The 22,506-nt window shown below is 50.6% G+C and overlaps 1 protein-coding gene across 4 annotated transcripts in view; it reads right to left on the reverse strand.

The window, feature by feature from the left end:
• Positions 1-15,387: 15,387 nt before the first annotated feature.
• ATP1B3 (ATPase Na+/K+ transporting subunit beta 3) overlaps positions 15,388-22,506 on the reverse strand; it is a 55,561-nt gene continuing 48,442 nt past the window's right edge. For 3 of the 4 annotated variants that reach the window (XM_051858785.2, XM_070071621.1, XM_070071622.1), the window contains 2 exons: positions 19,430-19,516; positions 15,388-16,055 (listed from right to left, as the gene is read on the reverse strand). In XM_051858785.2, the coding sequence (XP_051714745.1) occupies positions 15,885-16,055; positions 19,430-19,516 (258 nt within the window). In that variant the 3' untranslated portion in view covers positions 15,388-15,884. The remainder of the gene's footprint in view (positions 16,056-19,429; positions 19,517-22,506) is intronic. The other variant, NM_001082091.1, reaches the window with a different exon arrangement.

A 22,506-nucleotide genomic window follows, 5' to 3' on the forward strand; every position in this document is an offset into this window, starting at 1 on the left:
GGCATATACGTCAGGTATTTAACACTGTTCTTTCTCGGTCCTGCACGAAGCTGACGAGGAAAATGGACTTAAAAGAGCATGCGTTATTTTGGTGCAGGAGTTCTTGAAATCCATGCATGGTTTTTTCATAATTGTATTTTCCACATTTTGTGGGAGAAAAAAATTTGCAACAACAACAAAAATCCCCTCGTAATTTTAATTCGATTTTTCCGTGAACTTTCTCAAGTACCTTCGTGTGATCTTCTAAAGACTGCTGTGGAAGCCAACAGCAGGGAGAAATATCCTGAAGCACCCTACCCACGGTTCCTAGGGAAGTTGCTTTCCACCACGTCGGCGGCAGAACAACTCAGCGGGGAATACAGAAAGTCGTGTCCCCGGCGCAAGCTGGAGCATCACCTGGCCCGGGAGCCACGTGGCCCTGTTCAGAGGAGAGGCAAGGGCCCAAGGTAACGCCAGCTCCTCTGTTCCAGCAAGCTGGGCACAGGGCCAGCCCAGTCAGGGGTCAGTTCTCGCACACGCTAAGAGGCGGTCCCGCAGGCACTCATGTGTGTTAATACCCAGGAAGGAAAGTTCTCACTTGGGTTCAATAGACCAGGCGAGGTGGCGAGCCTGAGCTGGCCCTGCGTGCTCTGTTCCTTCTTGGTGCCTCCTACGAAAGGCAAGGTCAAGGTGTCCCAGGACACCTTGTTTGCCCACATCCCATATCCCGGTGCCTGGATTTGAGCCCTGATTTCCACTTCTGGTCGCAGCTTCCTATTAACGTGTACCCTAGGAGGCAGCAGGTGATGGCTTGAGTCACTGGATTTCTGCCACCCACATGAGTCGCTGGCTCCTTGTTTGGCCTGGCGACCCAGCCCTGGCTGTTGTGGGCACTTGGGGAGTGAATCAGTGGATGGGAGGTTCTCTCCCCCTTCCCAGTCAAGTAAAATGAAAATAAATTCTCTTAATTAAAAAAAAAAATTGTGCTCTTGTTCTTGTGGTCCTGTGGGGAACACTGTGATGACCGTTGGTAGGGTCACAGGTAGCCCTGGGCACACTGTTGTCCAGGGGAGGTGTCCGCAGAGCCAAGTGTCTTGATGAGCCAAACATGGCTCCGGGGACAAAGCCCAGCTTGAAGACCCAGGCCTGAGCCGAGAGAGGATCTGACCGGCAGTCAGCTTGCTCTGCCTGTTCCCCGCCTCGGACAGCTGCCCCTGCGGCCCACCCATTGTTCTGCCCACGCTCACTCCCAGGGGTGCCTCCGGCTCTCTGGGTGTCTTGTGGCAGGCTCCACCATTATTATGGCCGTGGGTGATGCCCTGAGTGCTAAGCCCTCTTCCGGAGAGGCCTTCCCAGCCTTGCTGGAAATCTTGTTACACTGAAGCGCTCTGTGGGAAAGCAAGGCAGGCTCATGATGCCAGTCCCGTTTCATGCAAGGAATTTGCCGGAGCCGCCTTCTCCCTCTCGTGTAAGTCACTGGCATGGTTGCCACGGGGCATAGTGACCGTCTGTCTCATCCCCCTCCCGGCTCAGGAGGTGCCGGCTCACAATTGGATTTTTTTTTTTTTTTTTTTTTTTTTGACAGGCAGAGTGGACAGAGAGAGAGAGAAAGGTCTTCCTTTGCCGTTGGTTCACCCTCCAATGGCTGCTGCGGCCGGGCGCGCTGCGGCCGGCACACCGCGCTGATCCAAAGCCAGGAGCCAAGTGCTTCTCCTGGTCTCCCATGGGGTGCAGGGCCCAAGCACTTGGGCCATCCTCCACTGCACTCCCGGGCCACAGCAGAGAGCTGGCCTGGAAGAGGGGCAACTGGGACAGAATCCAGTGCCCCGACCGGGACTAGAACCTGGAGTGCCGGTGCCACAAGGCGGAGGATTAGCCTATTGAGCAATGGCGCCGGCTACAATTGGAAATTGTGAGGAGACTGTGCTGATGCAGTAGCGCTGGTCCTGAAAGTACTGTCTCCATGGACTTGCTTTCAGGTTTTGCTAACATACGCTTGTGGGGCCGGCGCTGCAGTGTAGTGGGTAAAGCCACCACCTGTGGTGAAGGCATCCCATATGGGCACAGGTTCAAGTCCCGGCTGCTCCACTTCCAATCCAGCTCCCTGCTAATGGCCTGGGAAAGCAGCGGAGGATGACCCAAGACCTTGGGCCCCTGCCACCCATATGGGAAACTTGGATGAAGTTCCTTGCCCCTGGCTTCATTGAGCGCTCCCCAGGCACATTAGCAGGGAGCTGGTTCAGAAGCACAGAACAGCCAGGACTACACCCCAGTGCTTGGATGGGGGATGCAAGTATCCCAATGGCAGTTTAACCCCCTGCCCCACAATACCCAACCCCTAAATTTTATTTATTTACTGAGAGGCAGACAGAGCACTCCCATCTGTTGTTTTACTGCCCAAATGCTCACAATGGCTGGGCCTGGGCCTGGGCCAGAGCTGGGAGGAAGGAACTCAATTCATATCTCCTCCTGTGTGGCAGGAGCCCAGCTCACTGAGCCCCCGCTGTTGCCTCCCAGAGTCTGCACTGGCAGAATGCTGCAGTCAGGAACCACAGCCAGGACTTGGAGCTAGACACAGGTGTGGGATGTGAGGCTAAATGTCTGCTCCCTAGGTAAGTTTTTATTTTTATTTTTTTATTTGAAAAAGCAGAGAAAGAGAAATGGAGAGAGGTCTTCATCTGCTGGTTTGTGGTGGAATGAGAAGGCCATGCCAAGATGGCCGCTGGCAACGGAGCCTGCCTGACAACAGGCTGTGATTGGATGGCTTCGGAAACCACATGACAACAGAGCCTGACTGACAACAGGCTGTGATTGGATGGCTTCGGAAACTGCCTGGCAACAGGCTGTGATTGGTTAGGGCATAAACTGCCCCTTGGCCAGATTGGCTGCCTTGGCTATATAAGCTGCTGTACCAACTGAAATAAATGAGTCTGTAGGCTGCTCTCCTCTGGCCCGCTTTCACCTGACTCCCGGGCTCTGTGTGGTGACTCCGTGCCTCTTGACCCCACCACGCTGCTCCTCAGAATGAATCCACAGCAACACTGGTTCACTCGCCAAATGCCTGCACCAGCCAGGGCTAGGCCAGGCCCAGGCTAGGAGCTGGGAACTCTGTCAGGGTCTCCCACATGGCTGGCAGGGGCAGTCATCTGCTGCTTCCCAGGTACACATTAACAGCAAACTCAGGCTCTCAAGTATGGGATGCAGGCATCCCAAGCAGGGTGTTAACTTCTGTGCTAGATGCCCGTCCAAAGAATGACATTTTTATTTTAGTAAATGCTCTCAGAAACTATTATTTTTTAAAAAAGTCACAGAGAGAAAGAGAAGACTTAGAGAAATCTTCCATACTCTAGTTCAGTCCCAGTGGCTGCAACGGGCCAAAGCCAGGAACCGGGAGCTTCATCAGCATCTCCCACACGGGTGCAGGGGCCCATGAACTTGGGCCATTTGCTGCTTTCCCAGACGCATTGGCAGGGAGCTGGACCAGAAGTGAAGCAGGGGGCTGGTGCTGTGGCGTAGCGGTTAAAGCCGCCACCTGCAGTGCTGGCCTCCCATATGGGTGCCAGTTTGAGACCTGGCTGCTCCACTTCCCATCCAGCTCTCTGCTATGGCCTGAGAAAGCAGTAGAAGATGGCCCAAGTCCTTGGGCCCCTGCACCCATGTGGGAGACCTGGAGGAAGCTCCTGGCTCCTGGCTTTGGATCACTGCAGCTCCAGCCGTTGCAGCCATCTGGGGAGTGAACCAGCAGATGGAAGCCCTTGCTCTCTCTCTCTGTAACTCTGGCTTTCAAATAAATGAATAAATGTTTAAAAAATAGTGAAGCAGCCAGGACTTGAACTGGCGCCAATATGGGATGCTGGCTTTGTAGGTGGTGGCTTTATGCGCTACACCACAGCAGCAGCACCAGAAATTATTCTTGAGAACAAAAATCTCTGCTAAAGGCTTTTGAAAGAACGCATCACCGAGCACCATTTCCTGCAGGGTCCTCGGCACCCCCGCAGCCTCTTGTCCTCCCTAGGAGGCAGGCAGGCCAGGGCCATGTGAGTGGCTGCCTGCTGCTGGCACCCCACTCACCGTGGCCTGGCGGCAGGGCAGGGAAACTGGCAGCTTCCAAAACCCCGGCTGGATTCCCGACGCGGGGCGCGGGGGCCCAACGCTTGTTACTAAGCAACACCAGAGAAAAGACATTTCTAAACTCCACGGGTCAGGATCCTTTCCACAAGGGCAGCTGCGCCCGGAGCCTGGAGCCCGGAGCCATGTCTACACGGCGAGGTTCCCGGAGCCTGCAGGGCAGAGCCAGAGCGGGCTGCAGGGGTGGCCCAGGGAGGCAGGTGCCCGCCGGGGCAGGCTGGGGCTGCTCCCAGTCAGGACAAGACAGCTGCAGAAGCAGAGGGGCAGGAGGATTGCAACACCACATCCCGTGAGCCTGCCGTCGGCGGGCAGCCAGCAGGGCTGCTGCTCCCGGGACCAGGGTGCGGAGGTGGGAGGTGGTGCAGCCGCCCCCGCCGGGTGAAAGCAGTTGGGGAACAGGAGCGCGGTCTCCTTTCTGTTGTGCTTTGTTTAGGTTTTTGTGTGCAAGACTCAACGAATCAGCACTCAGAGCCCCCGACAGAGCGGAGGTTCTGGTGGGGATGAGCCCGCGGTGGCAGCGGGCAGTGCGCTCACTGGATGCCCTTCGACCCCGCCTTCTGGGAAGCCCTAGCCGCCTTCTCTTTATGCTTGTAGAAGCATGTGTGTGAGCACCAAATTCCCATGTCAAAATCCTCGTTTTTTCTGTAGGATCTCACCATGCTCAGTAAGCGGGCCAGTGTTGTGGTGTAGCTGGTTAAGCCACCGCCACCAGCAGTGCCGGCATCCCATATGGGTACCAGTTCAAGTCCCAGCTGCTCCTCTTCTGATCCAGCTCTGTGCTGTGGCCTGGGAAAGCAGTAGAAGATGGCCCAAGTGTTTGGGCCCCTGCGCCCACCTGGGAGACCCAGAAGAGGCTCCTGGATCCTGGCTTCGGCCTGGTCCAGCCTCGGCCTTTTCAGAGTGAACCAGTAGATGGAAGCTCTTTCTTTGTCTCTAGGCCCTCTCTGTGGCTCTGGCTTTCAAATAAGTAAAAAAGCCTTTTTTAAAAAATAAGCAGGTTAGAGCCAACTCTAGAGTTACGGTCTGTCATTTTTTTAGCAAATGTTTTTTTTCTTTTGATGAGGCAGACACAGCTGCCATCTGCTGGCCCACTCCCCACACGCCCACATGGCTACGCTGGGCTTGGGCCTGGCCGGAGCAGCAGACGGAAACTCAATCCATGGCTCCTGTGAGGGGGTGGGGACTGATTCCTTTTTTTTTTTTTTTTAAAGATTTATTTATTTATTTGAAAGAATTAGAGAGAGAGGAGATAGAGAGAGAGGTCTTCCATCCAAAGGTTCACGCCCCAGATGGCCGCAGTGGCCAGAGCTGCGCCGATCCAAAGCCAGGAGCTTCTTCCAGATTCCCCAGCCCGGAAGATGGCCCCAGGACTTGGGCCATCTTCCACTGCCTTCCTAGGCCACAGCAGAGAGCTGGATGGGAAGTGGAGCAGCCAGGTCTTGAACTGGCGCCCATATGGCCGCCGGCGCTTCAGGCCAGGGCATTAACCTGCTGCGCCACAGCGTCAGCCTGAAGGGGACTGATTCTTGAGCCATCACCTGCTGCCTCCCCAGGGCTGTGTGTGCTGGGAGCTGGAGTCCAGAGCTGGCGCTTGAACCTAGGGACTCCCATAGGGGCGTGGGCATCTTACCGGTAGGCCGGGTGCCCAACCCAGGCCGGATTTTGAAGAGAGAAACACAAGCCCCTCGGTGGGGCCCAGCAGGGACGCCGTCCTGCCCTCTCCCTGTGGTGAGCTCCCGAGAGTGCAGTGCGGGTTGCAGGATTTGTGAAGGGCTGCGGCTGGATCATCGCCTGGCGGGGGTGCTGGGCAGGCTGCAGGTGTGAACAAGCAGCGCCCGCCCTGCCCAGGAATTCTCAGGCTTAACCGCCAAGGCGAGGCCAGCAAATGAAAATCTTCAGGTCTCAGAAGTCAGGCATCCTCAAAACAGCTCGCAGTCTGGGGTGTGGCGGCTATTGTGAGTTTTCCTGTCAGTGGAGGCCCTGGTACCTGCCTGATAGGTCATCCCCACACGGCTGCCCCATGGCCGGGCCTGCTCCCCAGCCACTCTCCCTGCCCAAGTCCATTCCAGCCACAGCCACGGGATTTTCCCAGCCTGCAGTGGGGCCGCCAGTTACCAGCAAGCAAGCACCTGCCTACCTGCCACTCCCGAGGAGGGGAGGGGTGCGGTTAGCCACTTGGCTTCCAGAAACCTGGGCGGTGTCATTACAGATGGATGGCTTAAGAGCTAGACCGAGAAGTTCCGATGTCCAGGCTAGTGGAGACTTGTCCCCAGGAGCTTGGGCGGTGGAGAGGGTTAGTGACCACCCCGGGGCTGCACACAGCCCAGCACTTGGGTGGTAGAGAGGGTCAGTGACCACCCCAGGGCTGCACACAGCCCAGCACTTGGGTGGTAGAGAGTGTTATATATTAATGTTAGCCGTTGCAAAACACACCAGACACCGGAGTAAGGGATAGGGTTTATTGGGGAACACCCTACAGTAGACCAGAGTGAAGGGGCGGCGAAGGAAAAAAGGAGAAAGAGACTATAAGAGAGAGAGACAGAGGAGAGAGAAGAGAGATGAGAGGAGCCGAGAGAGCGAGCCAAGAGACCAGAGGAGGGGCTAGAAAGAACCGAGAGGGCGCAGGAGAGAGGGGCCAAGAGAGCACGTGCTCAGGAACAGGCTCTTTTAGAACTTTGCCTGAGGGCGGGCAGGGAAGCAGGAGCAGCCAATCCCATTAGGATCGGGGTGGAGCCTGGCCACCTGGCTAAAACTGTGCCAGTTTCCTAACAGAGAGGGTCAGTGACCACCCCAGGGCTGCACACAGCCCAGCACTTGCCAAGAGAGGCTCGCACCTCTCTGCAGTGCTTCCCCCACTGACCTTGGCGTCCAGGGAGAAACAGCCCCTCCGAGTCTGGGCCGCAGCCATGGCCCCAGGCACGAGTCCTGGAGGCCTGCCACTCACCCGACTCCCATCTTCAAGTTCTCAGTCGAGTTTGAGCCCTCTCTTTTAAAAGGTGAGTGGAGGAGCCAGCATCCCATATGGGCACTGGAGTGAGTCCCGGCTGCTCCACTTCTGATCCAGCTCCCTGCTAATGCGCCTGGGAAATCAGCGGAGGATGACCTAAGTGCTTGGACCCTGCGCCCATGCAGGAGACTCAGATGAAGATGAAGATCCTGGCTCCTGGCTCCTGGCTCCTGGCTTTGGTCTTGGCCAGCTTCTGCCATTGTGGCTATTTTGGGGAGTGAACCAGTGGATGGAAGATCTCTCTCTCTCTCCGTAACACTGCCTTTCAAATAAATGAAATCTTAAAAAAAAAAAAAAAAAGATGAACAGAGCACAGGAACACACACACACACAAGCCCGGAGCAGGCTGCCCTCTGAGGCATCCAGCCCCCCCAATCTAGGTGAGCGGGCAGGGGAGGGTCCATGCCACCTCCGTCTTCCCGGCAGCCGGATCTTGCCCTTTGACTCAGTTTCACTACTGCCTCTCTGGGGAGCAAAGCTATCAGCCTCCCGTTTGCAAGCTGTCTTTGGGCAGGACAGTCCTCCACTACCCCTGAGGCGGTCTCTCAGGCTGGCATCAGCTCCAGAGGCTGTGGCACTGTGTGCACGTGGGCCTGGGTGAAGGACGCCTAAGGCCAGAGCAAGCGGGCACAGGGAGGAGAGTGCTAGTATGTTCCCAAACAACAGATCTCCTTTAGCAGTGACGAGGCCTATAAAATAGATGGAACTCGAATTGCCAGGCACTAGTCTAAGCACTTAACCCTATTTTACAAACAGAAGTCTTGAGAAACAGAGGCTAAGTTATTGCCCAAGGTCATAGCCTTAGCAAGGGGAACACAGGATCTAAACACGGTCAGTCTAGCTCCAGACTGCTAAATGATGACTCAGCAGCACCAGGCCTCTCCACGGTGGCCTGCAGACGGGGACCGTGGACAGCTTACATTCCACACAGGCCAGTGTGTGGCACAGCAGGTTAGGCTACTGCTTGCATGCGCCGGCATCCCCCATAGCAACACCTGTTCTAGTCCTGGCTTCACCGCTTCTGATCCAGCTCCCTGCTAATGCACCTGGGAAAGCAGCACACAGCGGCCCACGTGCTTGGGCCCTGCATCCAAGTGGGAGACCAGGACAGAGTTCCTGGTTCCTGGCCCATCGCTGGCTGTTCCAGGTACGTGGGGAGCAAACCAGCACGTGGAAGTGCCCCCACCCCTTCCTCGCCCATCACTCTGCCATTCCAATACATCTTTAAAAAAAAAAAAAAAGAAGTTCCAGACAAATGTCTTATTGGCAGAGTTGTGGGTAGCAGTGGGAGGCGATGCGTTCTCTGGCTGTTGAAGGGACCACAGCCAGCCCTGAGATGTGCACAGAGTGTCAGCTGCATGGAAGGGCCCTGCAGCTCCCGCGGGTGGTGATGGAGGTGGCAGGATTCCCCGAGTCTCTTCCGTTTGGCCCCTCTTGGCAGCCTCTCTCCAGATGGCAGCAAGACAGTCCCCAGCAGCCGTAGGGACCTCACCGCCCTCCTGCCCAGGGCACTGCCAAGTCCTGGGGTTTGCCCTCCAGGGCTGCGTCTGGGGCACATGCCCAGTCCGAAGCCAATCACTAGACCTGGGCCACCCCTGCCAAGAAACTGGGTGCTTGTGGCAGTGCCACCTGCGCCCAGGCGGGAACGTCCAGGTGCTGACGGCCTGGTGGGCGTGGGCAGGGCAGGCAGGCAGGCTTGCCGGAGGACCCTCAACAAGCAGAGCGTCGAGCCTGGCAGCCCCAGACAGAGCTCCTACAGACAGCAGGCTTCCCGACAGCGAGCTGAAATGATGCAACGTGGGGACAGCGGTCAGAGCAGGAGGCGGAGTTTCCAGGGCCCCCGGCTGTGCCGTCCTCCGCTGCCCGTGGGCTCTGAGGACCCACCTGTGGGTGAACGGTCAATTCTGAGGGAAAGCCCTAAGGAACTGGAGCAGTTCCTGGGGCCAGAATCAGTACAGCCAGAGGCAGAGGTGCTGTGAGTGCTGGGACTGAAGAATGTTCAAGGAGGCACTGCTGGTGAGGGGAGGAGCCCAGGGTCCTGCCCTCCAGGAATGGACGGTCTACGGCTGAGAAAACACACACACACACACACACATTCAGCCTCACACGACGACACAAGGGATCAGGTCTGAAGGAACACGGCCCAGGCGAGGACCCAGCCCAGGCAGGTGTCCGGACAGCGGGGAAGCCTTGTGCTGCATTTCCCTAGGGTGAGCGTGTAGTGGAAGCAGAGGGGCATGTCTGGCCAGTGGGGGTGGGGACAGGCAGAGCCCCCTGCAGCAGGGGGGCTCAGAAGAGGAGTGCTCATTTTAGAGGCCCAGCTAAAATCGCTGCATTTATTATAATTTGAAAATAGGACTCATTTATTGTTGTTATTACTCATCCACTTGAGAGCCAGGGTTCACTCCCCAAACGCCCAGAACAGCCAGGCCTGGGCCAGTTCGAAGCCAGCAGTGCCGTCTGGGTCTCCCACATCTGCAGCAGGGGCCCAAGTACTTGGGCCATCAACTGCTGCCCAGCCCCAGCCATTGCAGCCATTTGGGGGAGTGAACCAGCAGATGGAAAACCTGTCACTCCACCTTTCAAATAAAAAAATAAACGTCTAGGGGCTGGTGCTGTGGAGTAGCAGGTTAACGCCCTGGCCTGAAGCTCTGGCATCCCATATGGGTGCCAGGTTCTAGTCCTGGTTGCTCCTCTTCCAATCCAGCTCTCTGCTATGACCTGGGAAAGCAGTAGAAGATGACCCAAGCCCTTGGGCCCCTGTACCCACGTGGAAGACCAGAAGCTGCTCCTGGCTCCTGATCGGTGCAGCTCCGGCCGTTGCGGCCTTCTGGGGAGTGAACCAGCGGATGGAAGATCTCTCTCTGCCTCTACCTCTCTGACTCTGCCTGTCAAATAAATAAAATAAATCTTTAAAAAAATAAACGTCTTATACAAAATGATGATACCAGGTCTGGCGTGGTATAGCTGGTTAAACTGCTGCCTGCAACACCAGCATCCCATATGGGCACAGGTTCAAGTCTCAGCTGCTCCACTTCCAATCCAGTTCCATGCAAATGAGCTTGGGAAAGCACTGGAAGACGGCCCAAGTGCTTGGGCCCCTGCTACACCTGTGGGAAATCTGAAGAAGCTCCTGGCTCCTGACTCCTGGCTTTGGCCTGGCCCAACTCCATATAGCCATTGCAACCGTTTAGGGAGTGAAACAGCAGATGGAAGATCTCTGTAATTCTGCCTTTTGAATAAATAAATATTCTAAATTACCAGCTATCTAGTGGCCTAGAGCATGGTGAGGCCCAGGAGGGTCTTCTGAGGTCTCAGGGCTGGGCTGGGCTCTCGAGTTTCTGGATATTTGGCTTCCAAACTCACCAGGGCTGGCAGAGGGCAACTCCTCCTGGGTGTCCAAGGCTCCTCAAGCTAAGATCCCACTGTGCCTCAGGCTCCCATGGTCACACGGGGGTCCCCTGAGTAATTCAGGAGGATCTCCTTTGCCATATATAACCATAGGTGTGACACCAGGTGGCCAGGGTCATGGGGACCAACATCCTGCCCACCACAGCGGCCATCAGGAGCCAAATCCCTGTATTTGCCTCACTGGTTCTTCCTCCCCAGCTGTTCCATCCCACAGGGCCACTACCCACCTTCCACGGGAGAGCACGTGAGGATGCGCCTGACCATGTAGGACACCCCTCCCTTTCTTTTTTTTTCTTTTCTTCTTCTTCTTCTTCTTTTTTTTTTTTTTTTTTTTCTGATAGGCGGAGCTAGACAGAGACAGAGAGAAAGGTCTTCCTTCCATTGGTTCACCTCCCAAATGGCCACTATGGCTGGAGCTGCGCCAATCCGAAGCCAGGAGCCAGGAGCTTCTCCTGGTCTCCTATGCGGGTGCAGGGCCCAAGCACTTGGGCCATCCTCCACTGCCCTCCTGGGCCACAGCAGAGAGCTGGCCTGGAAGAGGGGCAACGGGACAGAATCCGGCGCCCGAACTGGGACTAGAACCCGGCGTGCCAGCGCCGCAGGCAGAGGATTAGCCAAGTGAGCCGCGCCAGCCACTCCTCCCTTTCCATACTGCCCCCACTTGTTCCATCACCCGCAGAGAAGCACTGCAGGGCACATGGGGCCCTGGAGACGTGTGGGCGGTGCGAGGCCTCCTGGGGCTCTGAGGCTCTCGTGCCCAGGCTGGGGTAGGACTGCAGCACTCACACTCCTCCCAGACTCCTACACCAACAGGCAGAGGTCACGTCTTCACCTGATCCCCGGTGAGTGACAGCCGGGCACTAGCAGGTCACCGTCACACTCAGTCCGAGACCCTTACCAATTCATGCTTTCTGGTCCTCATGCCTGAAATACAGCCTTTACTAGTCTTGACTCCCAGGTGAAACATGACTCTAACCTCAACAGACAAAATCCTAATGGTCAAAGCCTATGCTACATGTTTCTGAAAGCAAATACAAAAATCTCTCTTTCAATGTTCTGAAGGTTGAAACATGGGTGCCTGCTTGGTATAAACGGGCTTAATGGACAGCAGTCACAGGGACAGGAACTTGGTTCGTTCACAATCCAGACACGCTGCTTTTCGTCAGGCCTGTTTGTATCTCTGAAACCAACAGCACCAGGCCTCCCTCTGCCCCAGTTCCTCCCTACCACAGCTCTGGCCTGCGCTGGAGGCCGGTCCCGCAGTGAAGGGCCCGGCAAAGCCTAGTGCTCAAGGTCACAGAGCAACTGAATTCTTCCGAACTAAAAAAAAATAAAAATAATAAAAAAAAATCATTCATCTTCCATTTCAGCTGAAAGGCAGAGAGAGAGACTGGGCTCTTCCATCCACTCGTTCACTCCCCAAATGCACACGACAGACAGAAGTGGGCCAGGCTGAAGCCAGGAGCCTGGAACTCCACCCCAGTCTCCCACATGGGTGGCAGGAGCCCAAGTACTTGGGCCATCACCTGCTGCCTGCTAGGGTGTGCGTGAGCAGGCAGATTGACGGGAAGTAGTCAGGACTTGAACCAAACACTCTGACCTGAGATACAGGCATCCCAAGTGGTGTCTTGGCCACTGTGCCCAACGCCCACCACCACTTACTGATTTGAAATATCATGTATCAGTTAAAGCCAAACAACAGTTGAGATGTCTTCATCCACTAAAGCAAACCAAGGTTAGACTCAATAGCCAATGAGGCAATGCTGGCCGTCACTGGTCCTCTGGCCTATGTGGCACAGGCTTTACCTAGGAGGCTGCTGCACACACAAACTCCCAGCAGTGTCAGAATCTGCACGGTAGAGGTGCACAGGTGGTCTGTGTATGCATCCTGTGGACCCAAGGAAACCTTGCAAAGGAGCAGAAATGCAGAGCCCAGCTGTGTCCAGGGCCCCCTCCCTTACTTGTCCAATTCCTACCCTAAGTCACACACTCAGACTCAGCTCCTGACCACTCTTGGCCGTTTTTTCGCAACCTTTAGGGACTTTTTCACACACAAAAACTGTTAGAGAAGGGAGGGACCTTTGGAACAGCCCAGTCCTACCCATCTCCATGGTCCCTTATAAAGCCAACTGCCATTACCATTACCAACACACTGGCCTGTCTCAGCCTGCTCCCTCTCACAATGAGAGCTCCGAGACCATGTCTTTGTATCTTTGTATCCTCAGTCTGCAAAACCATAGCAAGACTCTCACAGTGTCGAACTCCCCGTGTTCCAGTAGATGAAGAACAGAGCCAGGAGAGCCGGGGCTACCTGACGTCACACAGCAGTCAGGGGCCCAAGCTTCTGGACACACACGTGACGTTAGATGCCATTTATCAACATACCATTTTTCTCTTCAAAGTCCACACCCCCATTCTGGATGTCTCAATTCTTACTTCAGAGTGATAAGATCTTGCCTGCTATTGTTACAAATTTACTTATTTGAAAGGCATAGTAAGGGCTGGCATCTTGGTATAGTAGGTAAAACTTGCAACGCTGGAATCCCGTATGAGCGCTGCTTAATGTCCTAGGTGCTCCACCTCTAGTCCAGCTCCCCGCTGACGCTTGGAAAAAGCAGTGCAAGATGGCCCAAGCACTTGTGCCCCTGCCGACCACATGGCAGACCTGGATGAGCTCCCGGCTTTTGCCTGGCCCAGCACTGGCTGTTGCAGCCATCTGGGGAGTGAACCAGCAGATGGAAGACTGACCTCTCCAAAACTCTTCCGATAAATAATTTTTAAAAAATTTATTTATTTGAAAGGCATAGTTATAGAAAGATCTTCCATCCTCTGGTTCACTCTCCAAATGGCCACAATGGCCGGAGCTGGACTGATCTGAAGCCAGGAGCTTCTTCTGGGTCTCGCATGCAGGTGCAGGGGCCCAAGCCCTTGGGCCAACCTCTGCTGCTTTCCCAGACACACTAGCAAAGGGCTGGATTGGAAGTGGAGCAGACAGGACTCAAATTGCAGCCCATATGTGATACCTGGGTCGCAGGTGGTGGCTATACCCACTCTGCCACAACACCAGCCCCAATAAATAAATCTTAAAAAAAAAAAAAGAAAGGTAGAGTGGTGACAGAAAGAGATCTGCCATCTGCTGGTTCAATCTTCAAATGCTTGCAATAGCCAGAGCTGGACCAGGCCAAAGCCAAGAACCAGGAACTCCATCCAGGTCTTCCACGTGGGTGCCAGTGTCCAAGCACTTCAGTCATCATCCATTGCCTTCCCAGGGTGCATCAGCAAAGAGCCGGATAGGAAACAGAGCAGCCAGACTCGGACCATTTCCAACTAGTACACCGTTATGGGATGTCGGCGCTGCAAGTGGCAGCTCAACTTGGTATACCACAATGCCTTGCCTGCTTTCACCTAAACTCATGAAAACAGAAATTCCAGGGGCTGGCATTGTAGTGCAGCAGGGGAAGCTGCCGCCTGTGCTGCCAGCATCCCCTATGGGCACCTCACAAGTTCCAGCTGCTCCATTTCTGAATGGCCTGGGAAAGCAGAAGATGGTCCAAGTGTTTGGGCCCTTGCCGCCCATGTGGGAGACCCAGATGAAGCTCCCGACTTGGGCCTGGTCCAGCCCTGGCCATTGCAGCCATCTGGGGGAGTGAGCCAGTAGATGGAAGATCTGTCTCTCCCTCTCATCTGTTAACTTTTTCAAAGTAAATAAACAAAATCTAAAAAAAGAAAAAACAGAAATCCCACTAAAACTAAATTACGAAAGACAGGAAAAAAAAAATCACAAACTTATTTGAATACTTAGTGTGAATTTCTCATGACCCAAAGTCAACAGTGGCGAGGGCCCTGTTCACACTGGGCCAACGACAGTGATGTCCTCGTTGCAATCTATGCCTTTTCTCTTGCATCACTTCATTCCTTTATCCTTGTTTTACTCAAGAGCGCGCAGAAAGAGGAAAATAAAAGTCCTCCAAGACGTTTGCTTTATTAGCAACTAAAAGATAATTTTCTTCAACTGCAAACAAGACTTCTGCAGCGAAAGGCTGTTACCACTATGACCTTCCTGACAGTGAAAAGCAGAGCTCCCAAGGGGCTCAGTGCCTGCCCGCAGAAGTGCAGCAGCTGCCACCAGGCGACGGAGGCCCATCTGGCCAGCCAAGGCCAGTGCTCGGAGCCCTCGTGTTCTTTCTAAACAGCCACTCCTGAGCCAGCTGGGTCGGGTCCCTCCTGTCCTGAGTTGCACCAATAAAGAGAAAACTTCAAGGATATCTGCTTTGCCTTTCTGTTTTTTTTTTGTTTTGTTTTTTTTTTTTTTAAAGGAGAAAAGTTAACAATAAAAAATAGGCCCTACCAAAAACAGATCCTGTAAGCAGCACTTCTTTCTTCTTTCTCAAGAGAGAAGAGAGCAGCTCAAATCCGACAAATAACCACACCACAAATATACCCAAGCAAGACCCAAAGAGGAAATATTCTATCACACTAACCAAAGAATGCTTAACGAAGGAAGCTCTCTGGTTTGCTTTGAAGCTCTGTATAATTTTCAAGTTTTTACATTTCACAATTTATATTTTTATTAGAATCCACAGTCTGCTAAATATTAAAAGCAGTAACAAGGTATTTCACAAGCTACTGTATAATTCAAATCTTACGAATTTGATTTCATAAAACATTAGATGCATATTCATACTGGCTAACCTGAAAGTCCTCTATTTCATCTACGGCCTAAAACACTTTATAAAACACTTAGTTCCAACACTAAAATAATCCCCCTTTTTTTTTAATGTTTTACAACAAAAACTTTGTGCTCTTAACAAGATCCAGACTAATTCAGCATGTAAAAAACAAATTTACAAAAAATTCCAAGATAACACTTTCAAATCCACTTTTATTTCCTTTTCAGGGCTCACAGACAGAACTTCTTCCACACACATTTCTTGCAGCTATGAAGTCACTCGATGTTGGCAAGGTACCATCTGATTCCTAAAACTTTGTTGGCATCAAAATCCAAGTTAACCAGTGTTAAATCCATAAAATATTTACACAGCACAGCACATTAAGCTTTAGACACTTGGCAATTCAACCACGTAAGAGGACAGGACCCTCTTTCTACAGGTTGGGATCAGGTGCTCACCAGGCCCCACGTGACGACTGTACACTGGTTCAAAGGGCAGCAGAGGCAACAGGCAGTTACTTCGGAGGACACTGAACACCGTGATCTGGAAGCACATTATTACGTCACCCCAGTGTCACGTACCACGCACCACCTTTCTCCGGTGGTCTCATAATTCTACAATGGCAGGTCCAGCTGATACAAAACGAAGACAGACAACAAAACATTTACTCTGTAGCGATCCTACTCATACTATGCACGTGCTATGATTTTGAACGCAACTCGTCCCAAAAACTTGTCACGATCATCTTGGTTTTTGAGGTTGGGTGATCCATCGATTTTGCACTCAACTGTCACTTCTTTCTTTGTACTGTTAGCAGAAAAAATGACCTGGGCAGCAACAAGTGGCTGCAGATAGCCCACCTGGCAAGTAAAGGAAAATAAATTAATTCAAATTTTACAGTAACTTCTCTATTTCTTTCAGAAATTGGCTTATTCTGTAAATTAAAAAAAAGTACTAATTGGATTATTTCCTCTTTTTTAAGAGTGACATTATAATTTTTACTGATAAAAATGTTTATTATTATGAATTTTCACTTAGGCACTGCTTTAAGTGTATCTCAAAAGCTGTGATGATGTTGTGTTTCATAATGTTTAGAATTCTCTAATTGTGGCTTCCTTTTCTTCGGAGTCGTGTAACAGAAGGCTTCCATCTGCACACCCCAGGGAAGGATCATTTTGTCTTAATAATTTCTGGTTTATTGCCTTGTGATCAGGAAAGTACAGACTGTGATATATTTCTACATTCTGGAACTACAGCACTTATTTTTTTATGACAAATTTTTGTGACTGTTCAAATCTGTGCTTGAGGAAGATATGGATTTTTTTTAAGGTCTCATATATTATGTTTGACAAATAATTACAAGATCTATTTACCGGCTGTTACTGGACTAAACCTGAGTTTAGACCATGTATAGTACAGTGAGGATTAACCACTGTGGAAATACACTCATCCCTGTTTTAGTTTCATTGTGGTTTCGGAATATAATTCTTCACCAGAAGGAACCAGGGTTGGGACAGAAAGAGAATAGGATGAACACAGACTATCTTGTGGTGCTGGAATACTGGGTAACCACAGAATTAGGAGAACATGTCAAAAGGACACAGGAAGGGGTGGCGCTGTGGCGTAGCGGGTAAAGCTGCTGCCTACAGTGCCAGCATCCCATATGGGTGCTGGTTCGAGGCCCAGCTGTTCCACTTCTGATCCAGCTCTCTGCTATGGCCTGGGAAAGCAGCAGAAGATGGCTCAAGTCCTTGGGCCCCTGTGCCACACTGGAGACAGGGAGGAGACTCCTGGCTCCTGGCATCGGCCTGGCTTAGCCCTGGCCGTTGTGGCTATTTGGAAGAGTGAACCAGCAGATCAAAGACCTCTCTTTCTCCAACTCAACCTCTTCCCTCTGTAATTATCTTTTCAAATAAAGTAAATCTTTAAAAAAAAAAGAAAGAAAAAAAATCACCATTTGGGAACAATCCTACTAATAACTGACTCAGGCAAGAATCAACAAATGCTAGTTGTGGCAGAAACAGCTTGATTTATAAAGTATGCTCCTCATATGATACTTACTGATGACCAAAGGAAGTAAATTTTTTATAGAAACCTGGCTGACTCCACCTTAATCACTGATCAAGATTAGCATCATCCTCACGAGTGGGACCAATCAACACCATACTCCTTATGTTTTTTTTTTAATTTGACAGCCAGAGTTAGAGAGAGAGAGAGAGGGTCTTCCTTCTGTTGGTTCACCCCCCAAATGGCTGCTATGGCCAGCATGCTGCGCTGATCCAAAGCCAGGAGCCAGGTGCTTCCTCCTGGTCTCCTGTGCGGGTGCAGGGCCTAAGCACTTGGGCCATCCTCCACTGCCTTCCCGGGCCACAGCAGAGAGCTGGACTGGAAGAGGGGCAACTGGGACAGAACCGGAGCCCCAACCGGGCCTAGAACCTGGGGTGCTGGTGCCGCAGGCAGAGGATGAGCCAAGTGAGCCGCGGCGCCAGCCAACACCATATCCCTTCTAATATGACATTCCGAAAAGCACACACTATCTCTTCTCAGGCATTCCTGCCAAAAATGCACAGCTTAAATTCAATAAAAAAAAAAAAAAAAAAAAAAAAAGCACACCCAACCCACATAAACTGCCACGTAAACTGAGTGACATAGACAAAACAAACAAACAGACAGACAAAAGGGCCTGTACTCATTTTAAGAATACAAGGGGCCGGCTCTGTGGCATAGTGGGTAAAGCTGCTGCCTTCGGTGCCAGCATCCCATATGGGTACCGGTTTGACACCCGGCTGCTCCACTTCTGATTCAGCTCTCTGCTATGGCCTGGGAAAGCAGTGGAAGATGGCCCAAGTGCTTGGACCCCTGTACCCACATGGAAGACCCGGAAGACGCTCCTGGCTCCTGGCTGCAGATCGGGGCAGCTCTGGCTGTTGCGGCCATCTGGGGAATGAACCAGCGGATAGAAGACCTCTCTCTCTCTCTCTCTCTCTCTCTCTCTGCCTCTCCTCTCTCTGACTTTTAAGTAAAATAAATAAATCTTTAAAAAAAGAGAGAGAGAGAGTACAAGAGCACTGGGCTGGCATTAAGGGCACAGCAGGTTTAGGCCGCTCCCTTTGACAGTGGTATTTACATGAGCACCAGTTCACGTCCTGGCTCCTCCATTTCCAAGCCAGCTCCCCTCTAAGGCTCCTGGGAAAGCAGCAGACAATGGTCCAAGTTTTTATGCCCCTGCAGACATTTGGGAGACCTGATGGAGTTCCAGGTTCCTGGCTTTGGTCGAGCCCAGCCTCAGCTGTTATAGCCATTTGAGGAGTGAACCAGCAGACGGAAGATCTGTTTTTCTGTCTCATTCTGAAACTCTGCCTTTCAAATAAATAAGTAAGCTTAAAAAAAAGTACAGGGGCACGAAACAGACTGAAGAACTACTCCAGGCTATAGGTTGCTAAAAAGAAAGAATGTGGCAATATGGACTAAGAAAACACTTATCACTTTCACTATTAAGGGTATTACTGAAACAACTAGAACAATTTCAACATAGTCAGTGTTAATTTCCATAGATAACTATACTATGGTTATATAAGTCAGCATTCTTTATTTTTAGGAAATACACACTCAAGAGGCACGATGTTTATAACTTAGTCTCAAATGGCAGGGGGAAAATTCACACACTCAAAAGAGCTACGAGGTTGCGTTTTTTAAAATTTCTTTAGTACTTCTCTCCCTTTTCTAAATAAGGATACGCTACCTTTACAATGAAGATGGTATTCTGAAAGTATTCTTCCTTTAAAAGCATGCTCCCATCAGCTGGGCCATGCCTCAAATGATGCCAACGACCTTAGGATGGAGGCCGAAGCCAGGAGTTGGGAACGCAATCCAGGACTCACCTGTCCATTGCGGGGACCCAACTACTTGAGCCATCACCGGTAGCTTCCCATGATATCAAACAGCAGGAAGCTGGAGTCGGGAGCAGAGCTGGGAATCAAGTCCAGGTGCTCTGATAGGAGATTCGGGCGTCTTCACTGTGAGGCCAAATGCCTACCACCCCTTTGGGTTTGTGTTCTGAATCATAGATGTGCCATCACCGTTTGTTTTTAAAAACCCAAACAGATGATGCACAAATTACAAAAGGCCATGTGTTTACCCCAGACAAGTGACATTTCAACAGAGATGTGCCAATTTCCCAAAAGCACCACATTTTCCCAAGAGTAAGTACCACACAGAACTCCTAAATACTTACGTGCAGTTTTTTTCCATAATAAGGAAAATATTTTAAGTCTATAATTCCATTATTAGGATAAGTTGATATAGATGCCACATTTTCATCCTAAAGGTAAAAGCAAGAGAAACTCTTCTTAGGTCATGAAAAAGAATTTTTAAAGCTGTTTTTCTAGTTAAAGCAGTCTCGAGGCGTGAACAGTGTGGGGACACTACACTGCTGCTCCGCCTGTAACACTGCCAAGTCTGTCTCTGAGAGGAGATGTGTTTGTCTTGACTGTAAATCTTTGTAATTAAACCCACTGATGCAAACCATCCTGACCCTTCTTCCATTGCCTACTATATTCTTCCCAAGAGTTCCTTCTAATCTGCAGCACGTCCTATGCATGTTGTCTGTAAAATCTGATCTGCCTTCCAACCACCACGGGCAGCTGTTTGCTACTGACAGCAGGAACGCACCAGCAGGTTTGGAACTGCCATTTTGCTAAAATAATAAAAATACTGTGTTTCCAGGTGGGCAAGTATGGCCACCACTAGCTGCCAATCCAGAAAGCAGCCCTCAGGCCTGGCAGTCAGCAGGGTGGAAGGTTCCATGTGATTAATGACCACAGGAACTGTAGCCCTAAGGGAGCCCATAATGAAACTGACAGGAACTATTAGCAGGAAAGGCAGGGTGCTCCAAGCAAAACCCTTCTTAATCAATTTAAAGACTCTATTTTCCATGAGTAAATTTACAAGCACATGTAAACTAGTAGTAGTCTTCTGGAATTCTACATATTAAAAAAAAAAAAACACATGATAAACACAGAAATCTAACCATTGTCTACAATTCAGTTCAGTCATGTTTAGTGCTCTTCCCGGCAGACAAGCAACTGATGAAAACCTCGGGGAGCACATTCAAACAAGTCCTGCAGGAGCTACGACTGTAACCTGAACACACACTATGTGTGTCAGAAGCAGACCGGAGAGACAAGAAGCAGTAGCAGATTTACTAAGCACAGGTTAAAATAAGACATTTGTAAACGCTTGACTTTTCGATTTGAACAACTCTATCCTTGAAGACACACAGATGACAGCACAGCAAAGCCAAGAATCCACTCTCAGGAGAAGCCCTACCGTGACGCTTCCACGTCCTCACGAGGAAGCGCACAGCACCAAGCAGAGTGGACATGCTGCAACTGCCTGGACCAGGATAGAGTGGACAGAGCAGGAGGCGACAAGGCTAAGAGAAGCCATTTTTAACTTACTATTCAGTACCACCCTATATTTCTACCCCCTAATTAAAAATAGAAAGGTTTCCAATTGAAACAGCATTTTATATTGGAAAAGATATAGTTGCTTTGGTGAGTGCCCTATTCCATTAACTGCTTTTGTTGAACCTATGTATGAGCTTCACAGAAACATGGAGCTATTCCCCCAAATAACAAAGTCTTCTTTGAGTTTCAGTTCATTGAGCACTCCCTCCCGGGAATGCGCTCCTGCCGGCCACCTCAACCTTGCTGCCTCATTTGGGTCCAGCCACCATGAGTGGGATCCACCAGAGGAGGAGCTGTGTGCCCTGATCACTGGCTGACAGCGTCCTAGCTGTTCTCTTGGTTTGTGCCCAGCCCACCATCAGGAAGTCTGCTCCTTTTATTTATTTATTTATTTATTTACGTTTATAATTTTATTTACTTGAAAGGCAGAGAGACAGAAACAGACTGACAAATGCCCACAATGGCCAGAACTGCCTGGGCCAAAGCCTGGAGCCAGGAACCCAATTCAGGTCTCCCACGTGGGTGGCAAGAACTCAAGTACTCGTGCCTTCCAGGGTGCACATTCACAGGAAGTTGGAGTCAGAAACCAGAACCGGGCACCGAACCCAGGCACTCTGATAGGGTATGTGTATGTCTTCACAGCAGACCAGTCACCCTCACAGCAGGCTTCCCTCTCAACTTTTATTCTATACCTTTTGTGAAAATGAACACCGAAATACTGGATATGTGAATCACAATGAGAGTTTAGAATGAAGCATATGCCAGGAGATGCCAGTTCCATGTAAATAGCAATGTACTGGAAACTATAAGCATCTAGGACTCTATTAACGGTCACTAATTCTGCTGAAAACACTTTGTTTCTTGCATACATAATGCACTTAAAACCTAACTACAGGATGTTCTAAGTTGTGATTATTCCTGGGCACTATTATTTTTTCTCCCACATTCTTTTAAATTTTCTTAAATGAAACATGTCTATTTTTGTACAAAAATGAAATACCTAAAATTAATGACATAAATATCTTTTCCAGTATAAATTTAAAAAACATGAGGTATCACCAATTTTTCTATATTTTCAGGACTTTACTTGTATAAAGCTATTAAAGCAGATTAGACAGGGGCCGGCATTGTGGTGTTACGGGGAAAGCCACCGCCTGTGGTGCAAGCATTCTCTCTAGGCACTGGTTTGAGTCCCAGCTGCTCCGCTTCTGATCCCACTCCCTGCTAATGTGCCTGAGAAAGCAGCAGAAGATGGCCCAAGACCTTGGACTCCTGCACCCACGTGGGCAACCTGGAAGAAACTCCTGGCTTCAGACAGGTCTAGCTCTGGCCACTGTGGCCATTTGGAGAGTGAACCAGTGGATGAAGATTCTCTCCCCCCACCCCCTCTCTCTGTAACTCTGCCTTTTGAATAAATAATCTTTTTTTAAAAAAAAGCAGGTTAGACTTACACATATAGGACAGAATACACACATGATAAAGATAAATGTGTCAACTAAGGAATTTAAAGACCATTTGACATAGACAATAGTCTTTAAGACAGCAGTGATAACACCCACTAAATGCTTCCATCTGTTCTACATGGCCTCGCCTCTAAAATCTATAGGTTCTACCCGGCTACTCCTTTCTGACTAGCCTAGGAATAAAAATGTAACATTTTATAATTAAATCTTCAAATTTTGTGTTTTTCAAAAAAAATCCAAAACTAAAGAAATAAAACAAAAGCTCCACATATTTTGATCATTGTATGTACTGTACACACATTTCTTCAAAGCACAGGGACAGCAAACTAAAATCCAAACTATTAGATCTAGATTTTTCATTGATACTTCCCCCAAATATT

This window comes from Oryctolagus cuniculus, chromosome 4, assembly GCF_964237555.1.
Source record: "Oryctolagus cuniculus chromosome 4, mOryCun1.1, whole genome shotgun sequence".
Classification (NCBI taxonomy): Eukaryota; Metazoa; Chordata; class Mammalia; order Lagomorpha; family Leporidae; genus Oryctolagus; species Oryctolagus cuniculus.